At 38.3% G+C, this 20,156-nt stretch overlaps 3 protein-coding genes across 8 annotated transcripts in view; 1 reads left to right on the forward strand and 2 right to left on the reverse strand.

The window, feature by feature from the left end:
- Positions 1-12,945, reverse strand: part of LOC138033035 (RCC1-like G exchanging factor-like protein) — a 26,434-nt gene extending 13,489 nt beyond the window's left edge. The window contains exons 1-11 of one of the 6 annotated variants that reach the window (XM_068880776.1): positions 12,864-12,905; positions 12,392-12,469; positions 11,991-12,145; positions 10,177-10,292; positions 9,413-9,539; positions 9,174-9,287; positions 7,937-8,046; positions 7,669-7,753; positions 7,289-7,399; positions 5,935-6,005; positions 4,618-4,708 (exon numbers count right to left, since the gene is read on the reverse strand). In XM_068880776.1, coding sequence (XP_068736877.1) covers positions 4,618-4,708; positions 5,935-6,005; positions 7,289-7,399; positions 7,669-7,753; positions 7,937-8,046; positions 9,174-9,287; positions 9,413-9,539; positions 10,177-10,292; positions 11,991-12,078 — 913 coding nt within the window. In that variant the 5' untranslated portion in view covers positions 12,079-12,145; positions 12,392-12,469; positions 12,864-12,905. Of the gene's footprint in view, positions 1-4,617; positions 4,709-5,934; positions 6,006-7,288; positions 7,400-7,668; positions 7,754-7,936; positions 8,047-9,173; positions 9,288-9,412; positions 9,543-10,176; positions 10,296-11,990; positions 12,146-12,391; positions 12,495-12,863 lie in introns of those variants that run through there. The other 5 variants (XM_068880775.1, XM_068880771.1, XM_068880774.1 and 2 more) reach the window with 5 other exon arrangements.
- LOC138033039 (zinc finger protein 706-like) lies at positions 12,892-17,386 on the forward strand. Its single transcript, XM_068880779.1, has 3 exons — positions 12,892-13,041; positions 14,734-14,884; positions 16,439-17,386. Exons 1-3 carry the CDS (start codon positions 12,926-12,928, stop codon positions 16,526-16,528), a joined length of 357 nt encoding a protein of 118 aa, XP_068736880.1. The 5' UTR covers positions 12,892-12,925; the 3' UTR covers positions 16,529-17,386.
- LOC138033036 (deoxyhypusine hydroxylase-like) overlaps positions 17,293-20,156 on the reverse strand; it is a 14,937-nt gene continuing 12,073 nt past the window's right edge. Inside the window, exon 14 of the mRNA XM_068880777.1 lies at positions 17,293-19,204. Coding sequence (XP_068736878.1) covers positions 19,112-19,204 — 93 coding nt within the window. The 3' untranslated portion in view covers positions 17,293-19,111. The remainder of the gene's footprint in view (positions 19,205-20,156) is intronic.

A 20,156-nucleotide genomic window follows, 5' to 3' on the forward strand; every position in this document is an offset into this window, starting at 1 on the left:
GTTTTGGGTTCTTGCAAATGGATAGCAAATGTCCTCCAGAGATGTTTGGTTACAGTAATGAACCGGCACCCATTCTGAATGCTTGTGAGATTAAGGTGAAGTTCTCCAGATACATAGCTTGATGTCCCAACATGGCGCCCAAAATGTGAACACGAATGGCATCAATCGATACCTGTGTCTGATTTCGACAAACGACATGATTAGTATGCATACTTCTTCTTGAACGCAAAAAAAGTACAGCAAGACGATAAGTAGGTTAAATAATTATGCGGTTTGCACGTTACGACATGGTCGCCATGTTGGATGTCACAAACACATTGTCTCATTATTCTTTTGTTCGTCATCTTTAGCCACTGTTAACTGTGTCCTCAGAGGTTGATTGCAAACAACCTCACTTGTGGTTAACTAAAAGCTAACCCTTTCTTATACAATACTGATTCAAACACACAAGACTAGTTGGTCTACAAAGGGCCGTTCCAAAGGTCACATCGGATTTCAAATGGAAAAGGATTATGCTAATTTTATTGTCAGGCAATTTTTTAAGGGTGTCCGCGAGTCCCCATATGTTGCCATGGCAACGGTACAGCTGATAGGTCAAAACGGATCACCGGAATTAAGAATGGAAAACAGATTTTGATGTGGTGAGCGGTATCTCGAAAATTAGCTCGGTCACCAACCCAGACCGTTTGAATACGAATAAGATTCGTTTCCTCGCAATCTTAAAGAAACTTAAAAAAAAAAAAAAAAACATCCAATGAAATGGTTTTTCCCTCCAAAACCATTTTTAGGAGTAACTCAAGTTCTACTAGATAATTTTTTTTCTCATAACTCGTTTTAAGTACCTACCAATAAAAACTGGGCCACAAAATGACAAAGTAAAGCCCTAACTACAAAGTAGTTGTATGCGCGCCATGATGGCTGCCACGTTTTTAGGCTTCCGCAATTTTTTTGGTTTCTTACTTCTGTTTACGTATTTTTCGTGCTATTTTGTAACGGATTTCCACTCTAATGTTCTTTGCGTATTGGACAATCAGCTTACACAGACGAATCGATGTTTTTCTTGCTCCAACGGACGCTCACGTCTTATTCCTGATCGACCTATTACTACTTGGAACAAACATGGCTGTACGTGTTTGCTGTTACCTTCGAGAGATTTAACCATCTGCATGGATATCGAGAGAAATCCTGGACCACCCAATTCCACGCTGAATGCCCATCTTTCCGCTGTGAGTCTAGGCTCTATGCCTGCTCGACACGCCTCTTCCACAACCTCAATTGGACTGGTAAACGTGTTCGCTCGCAAGGTTTACACCCGGGAAGAGCTATTTTCTATTCGCGCTCAGAACCATAGATTGTCTAACAATTTTCTCTACTACCGCCTGAAATCACTGGGGATTTTTAAATATCGTGGCAGACGCTCTGGTTTTTCTTCAAAGCTTTGTTTACGGACAAATAACCAAGCTATCCCTACTATTTATTCACGACGATGTTGGGAAGATGCGAGTGCTTCAAATAATATTCAACAAACATTGGCCAGGAAGCCTAGTCTTAATCTGATCACTATTCAAAGTCAAACTACGGTTTCTAAAACATCTATTGCAAAACCAGCGGCATCCCCGCAGTTTGTTCCTTCGCTTTTCCTTTCGAATGTCATGTCCTTGGCTCCAAAGATCGACGAAGTGAACAGTGTTGTTATTAATGCAAATGTCGATGTAGTTTGCATAACTGAAACCTGGCTTCAAAGCCATATTCCCGACTCTGTAGTGGCAATAAATGGTTTCAACCTCATTAGAAGGGACAGGAAAGAAGCAATACACGGCGGGGTGTGTATGTATATAAAAGCGTCGATCCCTTATACTATTCTGGGGGATCTCGAGGACGAAAATGGTTCTTTTGAGGTTTTGTGGATTAAATTGCGCCCGACTCGTCTCCCAAGGGGCATCTCAAGCATTATTGCTGGAGTTGTTTACCATCCACCACAAGCAATAAATTCTATGATGTTGGATTATTTGACTAAATGTTTGATGGACTTGGAGTCTAAATACCCAAATTGCGGTCTTTTGGTACTCGGCGACTTCAACCATCTGAACGACGCAAGGCTCAAATCAAACTTCAACCTGAAGCAGATTGTACATTTCCCTACTCGTGGGCAAAACACTCTCGATAAAATTCTCACCAACCTTCAGGATTACTACGACACTCCGGTTGAACGTCCCGCTTTTGGTCTTTCAGATCATAGCTCAGTTGAAGTACAGCCAAAGCAAAGGGCTAAGACATCGCAATCAATGCATACTGTTATTTCAAGGGACCTACGACCTAGTAACCGTCTTGCAATGCGAACGTATCTCAATGAAGTCGATGTTACTGCGGTGATCAGAGCTATGACAACTTGCGAAGAAAAGGTGTCGATGTTACAAAAGATCATCAAAACTGGCCTTGATTTCGTTTTGCCGATGAAGCCTAAAATTGTTCATCGAACGGAACCACCTTGGATAAATTCCACTCTTAAGAACTTTATTCGAAAGCGACAAAAGGCCCTAGGCCGAGGAGACCGAGCGGAGTTTAACCACCTGAGAAACCTTGTTAACCGAGAACGCAAAAGATGCCGCGCGAAGTACTACGAATGTAAAGTGCAACACCTAAAGGGGTGTTCCCCAGCTAAGTGGTGGAGCGAAATCAAGAGACTCAGTGGAATGGAAGGGCCCTCTGGGTCACGTGATAATATTTTAAAGTCCGTTCATCACTTAGAAGGTGCTCGTGGTCTATCAGCAGATGATCTTGCAAACCACATTAACACAACTTTCCTAGCCCCAATGGAGGTCTTTGTACCGCTTACCCACAATCCATTTAGAGGGGACGCCTTTGTGTCTTCGAGCAGAACTATGAATGATGATTTTCCACCGCTATCAGAGTTTTCTATCTTTAGAAAGTTATGCTCTATTAATCCAGCCAAGGCACAAGGACCGGACGGTATTCCCGGATGGCTTCTAAAGGAGAATGCAGATCTTTTGGCGCCACCCATCATGGATATCATGAATTCTTCCTTTCGCGAAGGCCGGTTGCCTTTATCTTGGAAAGAGGCAGATATTGTCCCTGTCCCCAAACAAAGACCTATCCAAGACGTCAACAAGCACCTTCGCCCTATCTCCCTCACGCCTATTCTTTCAAAGTTTGCAGAAGATTATGTTGTTCATGACTTTGTGATGCCCGCCGTGCTTAAAAAAATCGACAAAAGGCAATATGGGACAATACCTAAATCATGCACTACGCACGCCCTTGTCAGCATGATCCATAACTGGCACGTCAGCTCTGATGGGAACTCGGCCGCGATTAGAGCGGTTTTATTTGATTTCCGTAAGGCGTTCGATCTTATTGACCATAATATCTTAGTGCGTAAACTCTCAGATTACGATATTCCGAACCCCATATTATGCTGGATTGTTGACTTTCTATCAGATAGGAGACAGAGAGTTAAACTCGCCCAAGACTGCTTCTCCGAATGGCGTTACATTCCGGCCGGTTTTCCACAGGGGACAAAGCTTGGGCCGTGGTTATTCTTAATAATGATTAATGATTTGAAAGCAGGAGAGGCAGAGATGTGGAAATATGTGGATGATACCACAATCTCTGAGGTAATAACTAAAGGGCAAAAGAGCTGTATTCAGCAAATGGTAGACGATCTTGCTTTTCAAGCAAGGAATGACGGTTTTCAGTTAAACGAAAGAAAATGCAAAGAGCTTAGGATTAGCTTTGCAAAAAACGAACCAGAGTTTGACCCTATTTGGGTGAACCGTCAGACCCTAGAGACTGTGAACAGTGTGAAATTATTAGGACTCAATATAAGCAGTGATTTAAAATGGAATGTCCATGTGTCAGAACTAGTTAGGAAAGTTTCAACAAGATTATATTTTCTTAGACAGCTTAAGAAATCGCATGTAGCCACAAGAGAGCTTCTTCTATTTTACATTACATGCATTCGCTCTATTCTGGAGTACGGCAGCCCAGTTTTTCATCGCGCTCTACCAAGTTATCTAAGCGAAGACTTAGAAAGACTTCAAAAACGCGCTATGAAGATTATTTACCCCGAACTATCGTATGCTAAGGCTCTAGAGCTGTCTGGACTTCCAACACTGTATGATAGAAGAGAGTCAATTGCAGCAAAGTTGTTCGATGAAATATGTGCAAATCAATCTCACAGTCTTCACAAACTACTTCCAAGTAGATACCAACCAAGCTACCATCTGAGAGAAAAAAGAACATTTTTTCGTCCGAAATGTAAAACTGAAAGATGCAAGAATAGTTTTCTTTTAAGTTTTGTTCATAGTAGCTGAGAACTAGATATAAATTTGTTTCTTATTGTATATAGGAATTTGACGCATGCTTTTAATGTGTGATTCTTTAACAATTTTTATGTAGTATAAGTCCTATAATTAGTTTGTAGTTAAGCGCAGTTGTAAATTTTGTATTTGTAAGCCTTACCGCAATTCAGCTTTTGGCTGCAAGTTTTTAAGGTGAATAAACTATCTATCTCTATCTCTCTAACTAAGATGGGACTGAACCCACAAACTGCGGGCGGATTAAATGAGTTCTGGAAAAAGCGCTGTTTTTTTGACTTACCGGTGAGAGCAACACAGTTAGAACCACCAGCCGAAACTTGCTTAATCTCTGGTAAAATTTTCAACAAGGAAGCTACTGTGGGAACCCCTAACTGTAAACAAATGCATTTACAAATTTTTAATAAAAAAAAATGCGGTTAGCGTACTGAGAGGTGAGTTTCGAATGTGCTTAGAGTGCGCATGCTCACGACTGTGTGAGCAAATAGAAAAATCAAGTGGTTCATTTGATATATCATTTCATCATTTAAATACAAAAATCTTTGCACAGATGGAAACTGTCGGGATTAACCTCTTCCTAACCGAGCTCGAAGTCCGTACTGGGGAATATTGGCCCGAGGTTGTGGCACTATGGACCGAGCGCAAGCAAGGCCCGTACAAAAACGAGCGAGGGCCAATATTTCCCTGTACGTATAAGGTCCCGAGCAAGTGAGGTTAGTAAGTTGTTTATTATATGGCATCGTTTTTTTGAGCGATTAGATACTTCTCCGCTTGGTGAATGTTCGTAATGTTCGTCTTCCATCAGCAAACTTTGAATGGTAACCTTTCATATGTAAAACCAAATTCCGCTAGCTATAGGAGACTTCACTGTTTTTAAACAATTCTTTTTGATATTTAAATTTTGCCAACAACAGAACAAAAGAATCCTTTGTTTCGACTGCCAATAGGTCTCTGGTTGGCACATTAATAACAACAGGTAACGTAACGGTAACGTAACGTAACGTAACGGTGAGTATCGCTATAATTACTTGCCACATAAGAAATGAGGAGTGCTAAAAAAATAGCTCTTCAAATAAAAACTCTGCTTCGTGGTTGTCTTTTTGGAGACGAATATTGTCCAGAAACTTGCAAATCACTTCGGTCTTTGTTACCAGCCTAAACCCAATCTATTGGGGAAAAATACTTGTAGGCTTGGTGTTATGAAAAAATTTATTTATGTAATAAGTTTATTTGCAGAGGGGATGTTAGTAAAAGAAACACTAGAAATTCACAATTGTCAAACATCCCTCTTTTTAAGACCACTACAGGACAAATATCATTCTCATATTGTGTTGTTAGTATATGGAACAATTTGCCTACTGATACAAAACTTTGTAAAAATGTTGCAGGTTTTAAAATTAAATTAAGGAAATATCTTTTAAATGAATTTTTAATTAGTTAATACATACTTATACATGTTACATTTAACTTTTTTACAATAGTACATTTTTATATAATTTTTATATACTTAATTTTTAATTGTACATTATCACTGAAAAGCCCCCTTGGGGAGTGTTAATAAAGTATTGTATTGTATTGTATTGTATGAAAAGAGACTCACTTGTTCTTCATCACTTGTGACTGCCAATTGATTGTATTCATTGTTGCCCCATGCAAATACTTCCCCTTTGACTGAAATAATTAAAAATAATTAGATTTAAATACTTACACTGTATTAGAGCGGTTTTCAATTGAGTGTCGAATTAATTAGCAAATTATACTTTGGATTTGCATTACTACGCTCAGTGATTGGTTCAAAGGTCTCGCGCCACTTTTTCAACCAATCAGAAGTGAAACCAAAACCAATCGTGGCTTGCACGTGCACATTTTCCCGCGCCTTGTGTCGGCTACGAGTAATTACTTCGAGTTTTGATTGGTTTACTGGAATGCCTCCGTTCTTTTTTGATTGGCCAAAGTAATTACTTTGGTTTTGGTTTTACGACACATTTGAAAACCGCTCTATTTTTGCTGAAATTAAAGATCAATTAACATAAAAATCTATACATTTCCATCTTATCTTAGTTTTACACAGAATATGTACTTACTGACCTGAGTGAGAGGGCCGGACGGGCATAAGGACCGTGCACAGCGAGTTCAATGTGCCATGGCCATGACCGAGGGCCAAATATCTTCCTGTCCGGCCCGACCTAAACTCACTCAATAAGCATTTAATTATGGGCTCTTTACCCTATTCATGAGGACAAAAGTTACACATTTTCGCAGAAAAGTTATCGAATATGTTGTTTGCATTTGCTTTTCTGGCGGTAAATAACTTGGATGTTTAGAGGCGACGAAATTCTCTAAAATTGCATCGTACAGAGGAAGTAGTACGTGTTCGTATAACTTCATGCAAGGGAAAATTTGTCTTGGCTTTCATAAGGTGTGTTTTTGTTTCATTGTTTTGTAATCCTGAACATAGATGTAAGTGTGGGTAAATGCAAAAAGCAGAGAGATTTAGCCTCGCGCGTACGTGAAATGGTAAACGACAGCTTGTTGCCTTTCGGTCCAGAACAGCATGAAAATTCCGGAGGGTGCACATGTAAACTGCAGGTCATTGTTTCACCGACCTAAACCTTCACAAAAATGCTACCCTTAGGCTTAAACATCATTTTATTTAGCATAGGCCTAACGTTAGCATTAATAAAGATTTGGGTTGTTTCAGTTATGGTATAACAATGAACTGCAACCCGCAGTTTAAACCCTCCATGAAAATTCTCTTATTCTTATTCTCATATTCTTATTCTATTCTGCAAAGTTACTAGTCTTGATATCTGTAAATAACAGGCAAGAATTGAGTTAAAATCACACAAGGCTCTTTGATTTTTGGCAAAATGCAAATCTCAGCCTGACGCCTTCCAATTTCCCGTAAACACAATGCTACATCTCTCCAGCTTGTGAGCAATTTCTGCAAATACCTGAAAGAGCTAAACAACAGTCTGCGGAGGTAGACACTTGTTTTATTCTCACATCTTTCAGTGCTCCTTCAACTAGTTTAAATGACGATTCGTCTTTGAAATGACCCAAACCTGACAAGAAACAACAAATATAACTACACTATTGCCTGCAAAGCAGGAGAATTCTGGTAAGAATTATCAGCCGATATTTTGGGTAACGAGGCTAACAGAGGAATGAGGCTAGTCAAAAAATTGTACTCAGGGAGAGGAGGACAGTTGTGAACACATTGTGAACACATGACAACGGGCACTGAAAGCAACAGGCAAGGGGTTGTGGAAGACAGATGCCAGTCAGTCACTCACTCAGACAGTCAACCATTTATCTTGTGCCACAGACTTACCAGTCTGTCCATCTGCACCCCAGCCACAGGAAAACACTTTGCCATCACTTGTCAGCAAAAGGGTGTGATCAAATCCACAAGCAATCTGTACATCAAGAGGAAACAAAATTAATTATTCTTCATGCTGTTTAAGAAGTTTCTTTCAAACATTTCACATCAGTTCAATGATGTAATTCTTCATTGGAGTTATTTACCAACCTCGTTCCCAGGGCCTCTTTAACGACAATGGAGACCCTGGAAACGAGGATGGTTTACCGGTAATATTTACCTGTTTAATGTTGCCCAGGATGCTTGGTATCTCAGTCAGCTTCTTGATAAATGTTACGTCAAGATTTTCAAGCCCACACTGGCCTTGATAGTGTCCTCCAAAGGTGAAAACTGTATTTAGACAATAAAATTGAACTGCATGCTGTCTTCACAAAATTACCATTTAATGGTAATTTTCAAAGAGGGCACATAGACCTTTTTGCAGATAAGGCGGCCATTTTGATTTCTATTGTTTCGAAAGACATCATGGGATGCTCAGAGGGCAAATTAAAATGTATTTGCCCCCTGGGCATCCCATAATAGCTATTTGAACCAATAGAAATCAAAATGGCTACCGTAGCTGCAAAGAGGTCTATAGAAGGTGGCCTTATACTGTAGATATCATTGACAGTTCCAATAAAGGGCACAACTGCCAAATCTTAACTCAAGTTGATCAGGTATGTATCTAGTAAAAATAGAGCTGTAACCAGTAAAATGACATATTGAAGTTTTTGGCTATCAGTCTATTGCCTTTAACATTAAAGGCTATAGACTGATAGCCAAAAGCTTGTTTTTAATCTTTTTTAACCAGAGAACGTTTTCTTTACTTCTTAACTATTAACTAAGGGGGACCAGGGACGATGCAGTGGTGAGAGTACTCACCCCCCCCCCCCCCCACCCCCAACCCCACCAATGTGACCCTGGCTTGATTCTCAGAGTCAGCATCACACGGGTTGAGTTTGTTGGTTCTCTACTCTTCTGCGAGAGGATTTTCGCCAGGGATTCTGGTTTTCTGGTTTTCCCCTCTCCTCCAAAAACCAACCTACAGTGTATCATTTGATATGAGTTGATTTGACTTCATTTGATTTTTTTTCAGTGTCTCCAATTAGTGTCCAAGCACTACAATACATTTGACGTTGTTGTTATTAATGCACTTGTGAAGTGGTTATGTGAATATTAAAAGTCCTTCCAAATTTATCTACATGCAACATAATTATGGAAAAATGTATAAGCCCTGACCATTACTTTGATGACAGAGTCCACTCTGCTTCATATTGTCAACTTTTACAACTTGTCACAGAGGAATGTTAATTATTGCCTTCATGAATCCAGTTATTATGCGACTACGAAGGATGGTTTAATTGCCTCTTATGAAGATGGATGGTAAGCTCAGAGAGATCTATTGAGGGATACAGGAAGCAAAATATTAATGCATGCCCTCCATGGGCTGACATTCAATTATCTCACAGTGACTGTACCTGTCCCATTATCCATCAATACTGCAGAGTGTGATCTTCCACAAGATATCTGCAAAATTCTGGCTGAAGGCAATCTTGTGGATAAGTCCACTGCTTCTGGAGATACACCAATGTCTTGCAATATCAATAAAAAATAATAAAAAATAATAATATCAATAAAAAAATTATGAACAGTAATACAATATAGTTGGATGTCACCCTGGTATAGACTGACCTCACAAAATTTTACGTAAACTCACCCTTGTGCTTCCCTCTAGTCAGTTGTCTTCCCAACTGAGAAAATGTATTCAGTCCAGTTGTCCAGATCCTGTTGCCTTTGGAATTAGCAGCTAGTGTGAAACCAAACCCACATCCCACTTGGCAAATCTGCTTTTCATTTGAGAAGATCAATGCACATACAAGGAGGATCAAAACAAATTATTATGTTTGCATTGCTCAAAGATTGAAGGATCCACCGGCTGGTATTTTTTACAGGTCACAGGCCACAGGTAACAGGTCACAGGTCATTGCCTTACCAATATAGAAAGTATTCTAAACATTTATAATAGCTAACCTTAGGCCCACATGTCATTAGGCCTAAACAAAAGTTTTTAGTCCTAAGGTTAGCTTTTATGAATGTTTAGGATACTTTCAGTATTGATAAACCAATTTCCTGTGACCTGTGACCTGTGTCCTTTGGCCTGTGACCTGCAAAAAATACCAGCCGAGGATCCACTACGAAGTTCAGACTTGTGTGTTAGCCAATTTTAAATTGAAAAATAAAGAATCAATACTTTCATTTTCAAATTGGCTGATACACAAGTCTGAACTCAATAGTGAGATGCACATGAATTACAGTTAATTATTACCTGTATATATGCATGTATAATATATTACCTCTTACACAATTTAATTGGCTAATAGACAACTTTGCCAGCTGAGGCAAACCCCAAAGGTACATACCATTAGTACACAATTTTTCTGGTTTCTAAAACTGCCTACATAATGTACATGAACAACTTACTTCTTCAGTGACAGAAAATTTGACTGGTAGAGTACTGGACTCCTGGCTTCCAGTCCCCATCTGTCCTCCATCACCGGCTCCCCAAACATAGGCCACAGAAGAGAAATGGGAGAAAGCTGCAGGCAAAAAAGTTCAGCAGATATTACTGCCCTTCAATAAAAGCAGGTAGGACTTAAGCTAAGTCAAGTGGGGGAAAAACCTCTCCAAATGTTGAACAGTGTTAGCACGGGGAAGCAAAATAGATTCCAATTGAACAAGCGCGGTTCCTTGCAGCTAATTAACTTAGATGCCCAGATAATAACTGCAACATCTTTTGCACAAATAGAGCTAATTTCCATTGATGTTGAAAATTTATGTACATCATCTGAATAGGTATAGTGAGTTAAATATTGCATTTTTTGGTATCTCTAATGAACCCAAGTGTACATGTACTGAATTATAGTGATGTCAATGGCCCAACCATCGTTGGGAGAGCTATTAAACCAAACAGATTCACGATTTTTATGCTAATAATAGTTGTTTGGAAATGGGTGACAGAACAACTGAAATAGAATTCAGAGTTCTAGGATTAGTGTTTTACCCATTCAGCTAAGAAATGCATATTGGAGCTACAATCCTGGACAAAAACTGTTGATTGAGAAGCACTTTCTACTTATTTCTCCATATCGATACACAATTTCTTTCAATACCATAAATCTTGTTTTTAAAACCCCCCCCCCCCCCCCCACTCTCCCCCCCCCCAAAAAAAAGTTGTTTTGATACCTTCATTTTTGGTTATTTGTGCTTCTCATAAACAAAACTGCTTTGGGTGGGGAAGGGGAGGGGGTATTTTAGGGCTTTTATAATTGTAGTTACTGTCTAACAGACTAAACTTAAATGTCTCAACTACTTTTATCCAAGATTGTTGGTTCTCTCAGGTGTCCCTATCACCTGTTGTCAGGCAACTATCAGATCTTTCTCACAGGCACATTGCCATCACCATCAATAGTTGTATGATATTACATTTAATCACATGTAATTGTGAGGCTTGTAAACCAGTGACACACTTTCAAATTCTGCCCACAGCATTGCCAAAAGTGTATTGTAGACCGTTGTGTCTGCTACTACGAAAACCACCGATCTGTGGAATTGGCCCAAATTACTGAGTCAGTGCCCCACCCACTTTTGCTTATAAATAGTTCAAATTCTTGTGTTTGTACTGTTCATTGGTGCATATCTTTATTTCCAAACAACAGCATAAATGATAAAAATGAGGACAGAAACGATGATGATGACAATTACATAAGATTTAAGCCTCAAGGTAACTTAGCCAAGATGAAGTGCTATACTTTTTGGGAAGAGTACTTATCAACTCAAAACACTCAGACAAAATCAAAGTAAACATCAACTTGGGATGAGAGGGGGAAACCAGAGATACCTGAGGAAAAATCTCTCAGTCAGCAGAGTACAGAACCAACAACTTCAACCCCCATGAGACGCTATCATCCTGGAATTGATCTGTCAGGCCACACTGGCACTGAAGCCAGTTCAATTTTGATTTTCCTACGGTATGTTTCAAATTATGACAATGAATATTAGACTAAGAAAAATTAAAATTGAACTGGTTTGAGAAATTTTAAACCAAGAAAATATTTGAACCGCAATCAACACAGGTAATACTTCTCACACACAGCTCTTTACAGCAAAGCCTTTTAACAACCCTAGATGTTTGGCCACAACTACATGAGAGCAAGCTTTCTTTCCAAAAACATATCTTATCATCAAATCTTCATCATTAGTATTATTATTGTTATTATTAATGAGATGCCACCAACCTTTAGTTCTGTGTACACCACACAGCTTCAGAGTACACTTTGGATTCGTCAGAGATCTGTTGATCCATCTACAACACACAGCATTCATTGGATGCCCAGATGCTATATGTACTTCCAGAGTATTAAAAGAGTGTCATTTTTCTCAAAACAGAGCTCTGCAGTTGTAAAATGATGCATAAAGAAAATAATAAACAAGATACAAAAACAATACTGTACTTTTTCCTAAAGCTTGTGGCCTCTAAACTATAAAAATGAATTTTTTTTAAGCAGAAAAAACATTGCCATTCTGAAACAAATGGTTTATAAGGGTGGTTAGCATATACAAAGTCAGGATACTGTTCTATTTTGTACGGCATATTGCATACCGACAAAAAAAATGCAGCAGTACAAGTTACACGCACCAACTTAGCATAAATTATTCCTCGGCCATAGAACTTCATGATTAACTGATTTGTGCTCCAAATTTTTGCCAGCTAACCCTGAAAAAAACTAATTAAAACTACATACATGTTGCAATTATTATTATTATTATTGAAGGAACCGTGGCAGTTGCACGATCAGTAGTGATACTCCACAAGACACCAATCAGATATTCACCATTTTCTAACATTCAAGCCTTCGAATATTAAGACGAAAGGTTCCAGCATTCATCTGTCAGCTGTTAAAACATACATTTTGTGCATTTTATTCTTTGCACAGTCATAAGAGATCAACATCGACCATATTTAACGTTTCACCAGTCAGAACTACTAATATCAGCTTATAAAACCCTTCAAAGCAAAAAAGAAACCTAAAACTTAAACTTTAAACGGAAAAAACTTTCTAAAGTAGTACAATTTTATTATTCAGAAAGTAACTGCTACAAGCTCTCACCTTCTGATTAGCAATCACAGTCAGGCCCTACTCAGACGCCACTCGCAGAGAGTTGTGGTTATATGACGTCATTCCATTCACTTCACCGAAGAGTTGATCGTATATTCGTTTCATCGAAGCATATTGTTTTTGTTAGGGCCTTATTTCGGCGAATTACAAGCAAGTTTATCGTTATCAGGTAGGTACCAGCTGTAAGAGAAGGATGTTTTTAACTATTTATGTGGGTTATACGTGGCTCAGATGCGACTGAAATAGGTCTTCGTTCGCAACTAAAACTAACTCTTGTGGACACTAAAATTAGTTCAGATTCATTCTTGTAAAGCTAATATTATAACATTGTCTGGATATCGTATAGTTCTAGCTTCATTTTGTAGTTTTTGTATGAGGATATTACGGCAAAGACTTGATCAAGGTCGATCTTTTCCGGCGAAGTAAATTATCGCCTGTCCTCCCCCATCCATGGTTTTGCCGTTGTGACATTTCCCACTACCCCCATCCTGACGAAAGCGTCTGACGCAGACCCGGATTTTTTTGGTTACATGAAAAGAAAACAAAACAGTAACCTGTAAAGTTGACTGCAAATGTGAAAGTGAGAATGGCAATTTAATGTTAATGTCCCATTATAAACCCTTTAAGGCCTAAACCAGCCAGACTTACTAGTTAGTATTTTACTCTATCTAACGCCAGACAATTTTACTCGTCAATGGGGAACCCCCAGGAGGTTTGAAAGGGAGTCTATGAGAGTTTTACATACTGTTGTCAGTTGAGATTACTTTAGGGTAAATTTGAATGTGAAATATGGCATCTGAGCAGTGACATCAGAGGAAAGCAATGGCAACTATGTTCTTGGTGGGAGGCGAGTGCTCTCACCACTGCGCCAGCCCTGCACCTATAAGTAATACAAACAAAACGAGGCGACAATGATGTTGTTGTTGCTCAATATGACCACTCGTGTTACAAACGAAAAATATGCCACTCTGTTCCCAGATATAGTGGTTGTAATGATTCTGCAAGTGTTTTAGTTCCCGGGCAAAACACTCCCATCCATTAATACACAGTCATTTTAAATATGAATGACTCATTATTTTCCTCATGGTATGATCAGGCAGAATTCTGAAAATTGTGTAGTCTGATTGGTTGCAATTGCAAGGGAAATTCTCTCATGTCTTACCCTTAGCCAGGCAAGTTATGGCAGCATACATGTACCTACATGTATAAACAATAATATAGATGGCAGTAACAATAATTGATACATTTGTTATTATCATTACCTCTATGCCTTGTTTTATATTTTTCCATCTTTTTTGTTTCGAGTAAGTCAAAGAGTACTGGATGGTATAATCATATTCCCACTTAACACCAACTTACCGTAAAATTCAGAAAATAAGCCCCAGGGCTTATAATAAATTATTTTTCAAAGGCCCTTTTTTAAAGGGGCTTAACTATGGAGGGAAATTTGCGTTTCCAAATCGATTAAGGGAAGCCTTACAGTTGGAAGTAAATTTGCGGTTTCTGCTTTGTTTTACTTTGTATTTGAGGGCAATTTTCCAAGTACAAGCTCCCGGGGGGCTCTTATTTGGAGGGGCGATTTAATGGAGGGTTTTTTTTGCATTACCGCTGTAGGGGGCTTATATCTGGAGGGGCTTATTTTCAGAATTTTATGGCATTCCTGTAGTGTGTGGGTTCTTTTTGCATCCCACAGGTATATTGTCCTTATCCAAGAAGCCTAGAGAGTCTAACCACTTTCAGGTGTCATTACAAAGGAAGCACTTTGTCCTCAGTTATTTAAAGACCCTGGGTATTGTTCTGGCCAGCGTTTTGATCTCACGAGCACTTGCACACCTGATGTGTGTATATCTCTTATCTTTAGTTTAAACCAAAAAATAATGGCCCGTGGTCACCAGAAGTTTCAGTCTCAACAAAAAAATGCACAGAAAATGGAGAAGATAAAAAAATCTCAAGGACACGATCAGAAATCTGCTGCACAGAAAGCTTTGATCTTCACTTGCACTGTTTGTAAGGTATTTACAGACCTGTACAATGTTTTTAATTTTATTGTTGCATGATTATTGAAGACAATGTTCTGACTAAGAATGGCACAGGAATGGCTTTTTAAAATTCTGTAGAGAATGCAGAGGTACAACATTGCCAAAGTGACATTGATGCACAAGCTTTCTTTGAGTATCATGTGGTGAATCACGTAATCACAAGTCTTAGAGTGCTTTGTCAGTCTGCCATAAAAATACTCTGGTCCAATTCTTGGTTTTCACTCACATGATCAACAGCCATGTTTTTCAATGAAAACAAAAGAAAACGTTTGCATAATGATAGACTTCAATTCCCAGAGGATTGGGTTGGTGGCACTCTGTTTCTTTGTTTTCCAATGTGGACACCAAGCTAGCAGCCATGACTTCATGTGAAAACCAAGCATTAATAAGCAGAAATGTCAATGGTTGTCTGTCAGGTTTGGCTGTGAAGAGATTAAACATTGATTGTTGGTTTGTTAAATATTACCAGTATGTGTAGTTTTATCTTTAAGTTACTATTTTTTATATAACTGATAAGATAGACTACAACATACATGAAGTCACTGTATATCAGCTGGTTTAGTATTCAAAAACTTTGCACTTGGATTCACTTTGAAGAGGAGACAGACATGAACTGGGGAATGGCCTATTAGTAGGGACCCTTCTGGGATAGCCAGTGTGTAGTACCAGACATGTCAATAAAGTTGAAGATGACTGGTATTTGCTTGGCAATAATATTGGAAAGGGAACAACTGTTAAGGAAATTGGTGTCCCTGGTAGGAAGTGATAAGGGTCTTAAATGTACTTGTGTACTTGTTGTAAGGCACTGGGTGAAGGGATGACTGGAAAGGATATCGTAGGAACTCCTCCCTGGGACTTTGATTGTAGCTCAGTGGGCGGAGCATTCAACCACTTTATACAGAGGTCATAACTGTGCAAGGTTCCTGCTAGAGACATTGACTTTATGACGACCGTCAGTTTAATAGTATTTTGAGACTTTTAGACCATCACACTGACTTAAACGTTACTTGAGCTGTAACGGAAGGAAATCCTGAAAATTGAGGCTAGAATGGGATTTGACCCTGTGACCTCTGTGATGCCAGGGCAGTGTTCTACTTGTAATTGAGCTACATTGTACGAAGCCAAATGGGAGCTGAGGCCTGTTTCTCGAAAGTCCCAAAACTGTACGGGCCATTTTCAGGTGTCACAATTCCTTCTGTATCTCAAGAACGGAGAGGATTCAAGTTGTCAACCTTCACAGTCATTTTGCTTTTTGTTACCTTGAAAACATGTCAAAATATCGGCTTTCCAAAGCAAGCTGTTGACAGTTTCATGAATGGCTTTTCGGCCCCGAAAAGTTTTCGGGACTTTCGAGAAACGGGCCCCTGGGCGTGTGTGTATAGTCTTCATTTCTTGAACAGAACTATATGTAAATGAAAATTAATGGAGAAGTGATCTTCTCACTTGAGATTTTTTTAATTGTAACTGAGTTGTAGCTACCTGTTTTCGTCATTCAGAGCTTTATTAATTTTGCTGTTTTTCTTGTAGTCTCAAATGCCAGATCCCAAGACATACAAACAGCACTTCGAGAGTAAACATCCCAAGGCTCCTTTACCAGCACAACTGACCAGTGTATGATGAACAATGAACTGCTACGAAAAATGATTGTCTCCTTACCAAAACAAATTATTATTAGAATCTCTAATTAATCAATTTTCACAGTACCGCCTGACGTGATTTGCAACAAACAGCATATGTAGACTTGGTTTAATTAACGTGGTTGCAAAGTGCTGAGAAATGAACTTCTGGACAGGCGTCAGTTCATCTTGTAAAAATTAATAATAATTATTGTTCTTGCATTGTCCACAAGGGCATGGCACACACCAGTAATTAAGTTGTACAATACAAACTGTTGGAGTGCATTGCATTTGGAAAAATGATCTGACCCAATCATTTTACAATGATGCACACTTAAAGGCGGTGATTTTATGCTAAGAAAACCCTGACGTAACTCACTTAAAACAAAACAAAACAACTACAGCAAAAAGGTCAACAAAATTTTGGACAATGACAAAAGAAAAATCCTTGAGTCTTTACACTAACCTTTTTTCTCAAATTTTGTTTAAATTTCCTTTCGTGTAAAATGTGCTGTCTCTGAACACAATCCTTGCTATTAGGCTCTATATAAACTACCCTACTGCAGGAAGGGTGTTAATTAAAATTCATTAATTCTACGACTACTGTAACTCTGGTTATATGTTAGTGACCTTTTTTTATAATGTTCTTCTAGTTATAAATTATTATTACAAAACAAAAAGTGTATTAACTGCTGTTGATATGTTGTTGTTCATCAGACTTTGTAACTTGTAATTTATTGCGTTTAAAAAGTATGGCACTCGTTCTTGGGAAAGACATGATTTTATTTTGTATTCAGCTTCATTATACAGTCATGTAACTCGAACAATAATAAATTAAAGATTCTTTAGTTATTTATTACATGTGGCAAGACCTTTCATCACTGCACTAACCTCCACTTGAGGGCAGCCCAGTTTAACCCTTTGACTCTTCAGTGGGGAACCCCTGGGAATCAATTGAACCCCTGGGAATCAATGGGCTAAGCAAGGACGACAGTAACAGCTGAGTCAGAACATTGTCTAAAAGTGTTATCCCCGGTTACTGTTACAGTAATAATTTTGCGATTATTCCAAGTCACTCAGCATGGAAAATGTGAGTCCAAATTCCAAGAATTTAAATTAATAAAAGAAGTCATCCTCAGAGGCGCACGACCTCCTCATGACCTCAAATTTGATCAGTTTCACATCTTCATCAAGATGACAACTGCAAAGAAATGTATCAAAATGTGAAACGCACCTGCAGGATGTGGAGCTTTTTTTTTTTTTTTAATTAAACCTATTTTTATGTGGCATTCTTGTAGCTGTTGCTGTCACCCTTGTTCAAGCTCCCTATTGACGCTAACTGGACATCAAAATGGCTTCCTATGAAATTGTGCAACAGCATGTGTTTTTGACCTTCTTAATAAAAGTTCACATGTGAAAAATTCATAAAAGCTCTTTGCTCCTGAGATCAGAGTTTTAAAATGTACATGTACCTCCTTAGTGAATGCCCTTCACTTCCTCAAATGTGAATGTGTGAGTTTGGAGAAAAATAGCTATTTAGGGATAGATAAAATTAATTAAATTGCTGTAAACTGATCATTTCTCAATTCTACCCACTTGCCTGTTTTTCATGGCACTGATGGAGAGGAGAAGGCGCATATTGATCACTAATACACACTCTTGTTTTGCCTTTTTATCTTTCACACTTCAAAGTACTACTGTGATACAAAAAATTACTTCCTTTTTTTTCAGATTTTGAAATGTGTTTGCTTCTACACCCAACTGGCAAAATTTATCCAAAGGCTCTTTTCTTTGAGTTCATGTCACAGTCTGCCATTGCTCATGTTTAAAAACTGACCAATTGGAACTCACAGGGTTGCATCTAGGGAAAAGCGACATCATTTACTCACTAGCTTAAATTTCAGTATGTACCGGTAAATGCAGCTAATTACAATTATGCAAAACACGAGACAGTTTAAAAGTCTGAAAGCCCCAAACTCCTGTGATGCATTATTATTCATTTAACAGCATACACATGCATTGCATTCTTAAACTGGTGAGTCTTTGATGTCATTCTCTCCTTGATCCAGTTCTCTAAGATTTTAAAGTTAGCAATGGCAGACTATTAAATAGGAAAATTCCAGTTAAAACAAAAACTTTAAGGTGTCTTTTAAATCAAGGCTTAAAACTATGTCACCTAGTGTTTTAGTTACAGTTTTGAAATCCAAAGAAAAACAAGAATTCAGTTTTGGAAGAATTCTGGAAATTTTTGCACCATTTGATGAAATGAAAGTATGGAAGTCAAAACTACAATGATTTATATGTCTACAGCAATTCTTAAACCTTAACTATCCATTCCCTTGCTGTAGTTTGGACCTCAACGTGCATGTAGTCCTCAACCATTGCACCCATGGTTTATAACCAGCGAATATTGAGCAAGCAACAGCCTGCGCAATCCTTTGACCTTATGCTCTTTTAAGATAATTGTCTATGTATTCATTTGTATTCTGCAATTTATCAAAAAGGATGCACACAGCTACATGTACATGTATGTTTGGTCCATTGTGTGTTCCTATTCAGGTTTGACACTTATCCCTGTCTGTCCTTAAGTCTCTTTCACTTTTACTAGTGAATCAGCATACTGGAAGTCACTGCTTTGCTCATAGTTGTACATGTCTAATGCAACAACACAGCTCTCCTAAAAAAATGAAAAGATGAAAACAACAGTACTGTAGTTAAAGAGTAAGGACAATGCGAGAGCCAGCAAGGCAGCGGCGTTGTCATGCGAGTCACCCAATTATTGAAAGCGAACTGTTTTAACCCTTTGACAGCTGCACCGATGAGGTCTACGTATTTTACTGTCTAACGCCAGGCGATTTTACTTGTCAATGGGGAACCCCCAGGAGTCAACAGGTTAAAATGGGTGCTTAGTCTTAAATACTTTTTATCAGCACTATTTGAAATGGGTGCTTAGACTTAAATGTGAGACTCACATGCTCCCAGATTGTCCAGCCCAGTAGTTCAATGTCATTTCAATGTGATTTTACATTCTTACTGAACTGACATGGTAACCAACCCTAATAATTATTATTATATTAATATTAGAGGCCTCAAATAAATAATTACTATTAGAATTCATCATAAAATTGAAGTAAAGAAGTAACTCTGATTAAGAAAGATCTTAAAATTACAAGCTTTCGATTGCCAGGCTGCAATTTTTGACAGTTGAAACAAAGTGTGAACACTAAGTTTATACAGTTAAAGTGTGAAAAATACTTTATAAATTCTACATGTATGTTGGAGCTTCTACCTTTCAATCATCAAAGACTGCAGACTGGCAACCAAGAGATTTTAATTTTTATTTGTTTTTTAACTTGAAAATGCCTTCTTATCTTTATGTCTTAACCTGGTTACTTGTCTGTTTTTAACGTACCATTCATGCTTGTTGGACAGGAGATGGCAAACACCCAATAATTATTATTGGGTGCATAGTACCAAGTTAGCTATAACCAAATCTCACATGATCCAACAATGAAGAAGGGAATAATTTATTATTCGTTTATTGTTTTGTTTTAATAATTATTAAAATTAAACACAATTCAATTACACTCTGAACTGTTTCAAATTTTACAATATGACCTGGCAGTGCA

The sequence above is a fragment of the Montipora capricornis genome, chromosome 14, assembly GCF_036669925.1.
Source record: "Montipora capricornis isolate CH-2021 chromosome 14, ASM3666992v2, whole genome shotgun sequence".
In the NCBI taxonomy this organism is placed as follows: domain Eukaryota; kingdom Metazoa; phylum Cnidaria; class Anthozoa; order Scleractinia; family Acroporidae; genus Montipora; species Montipora capricornis.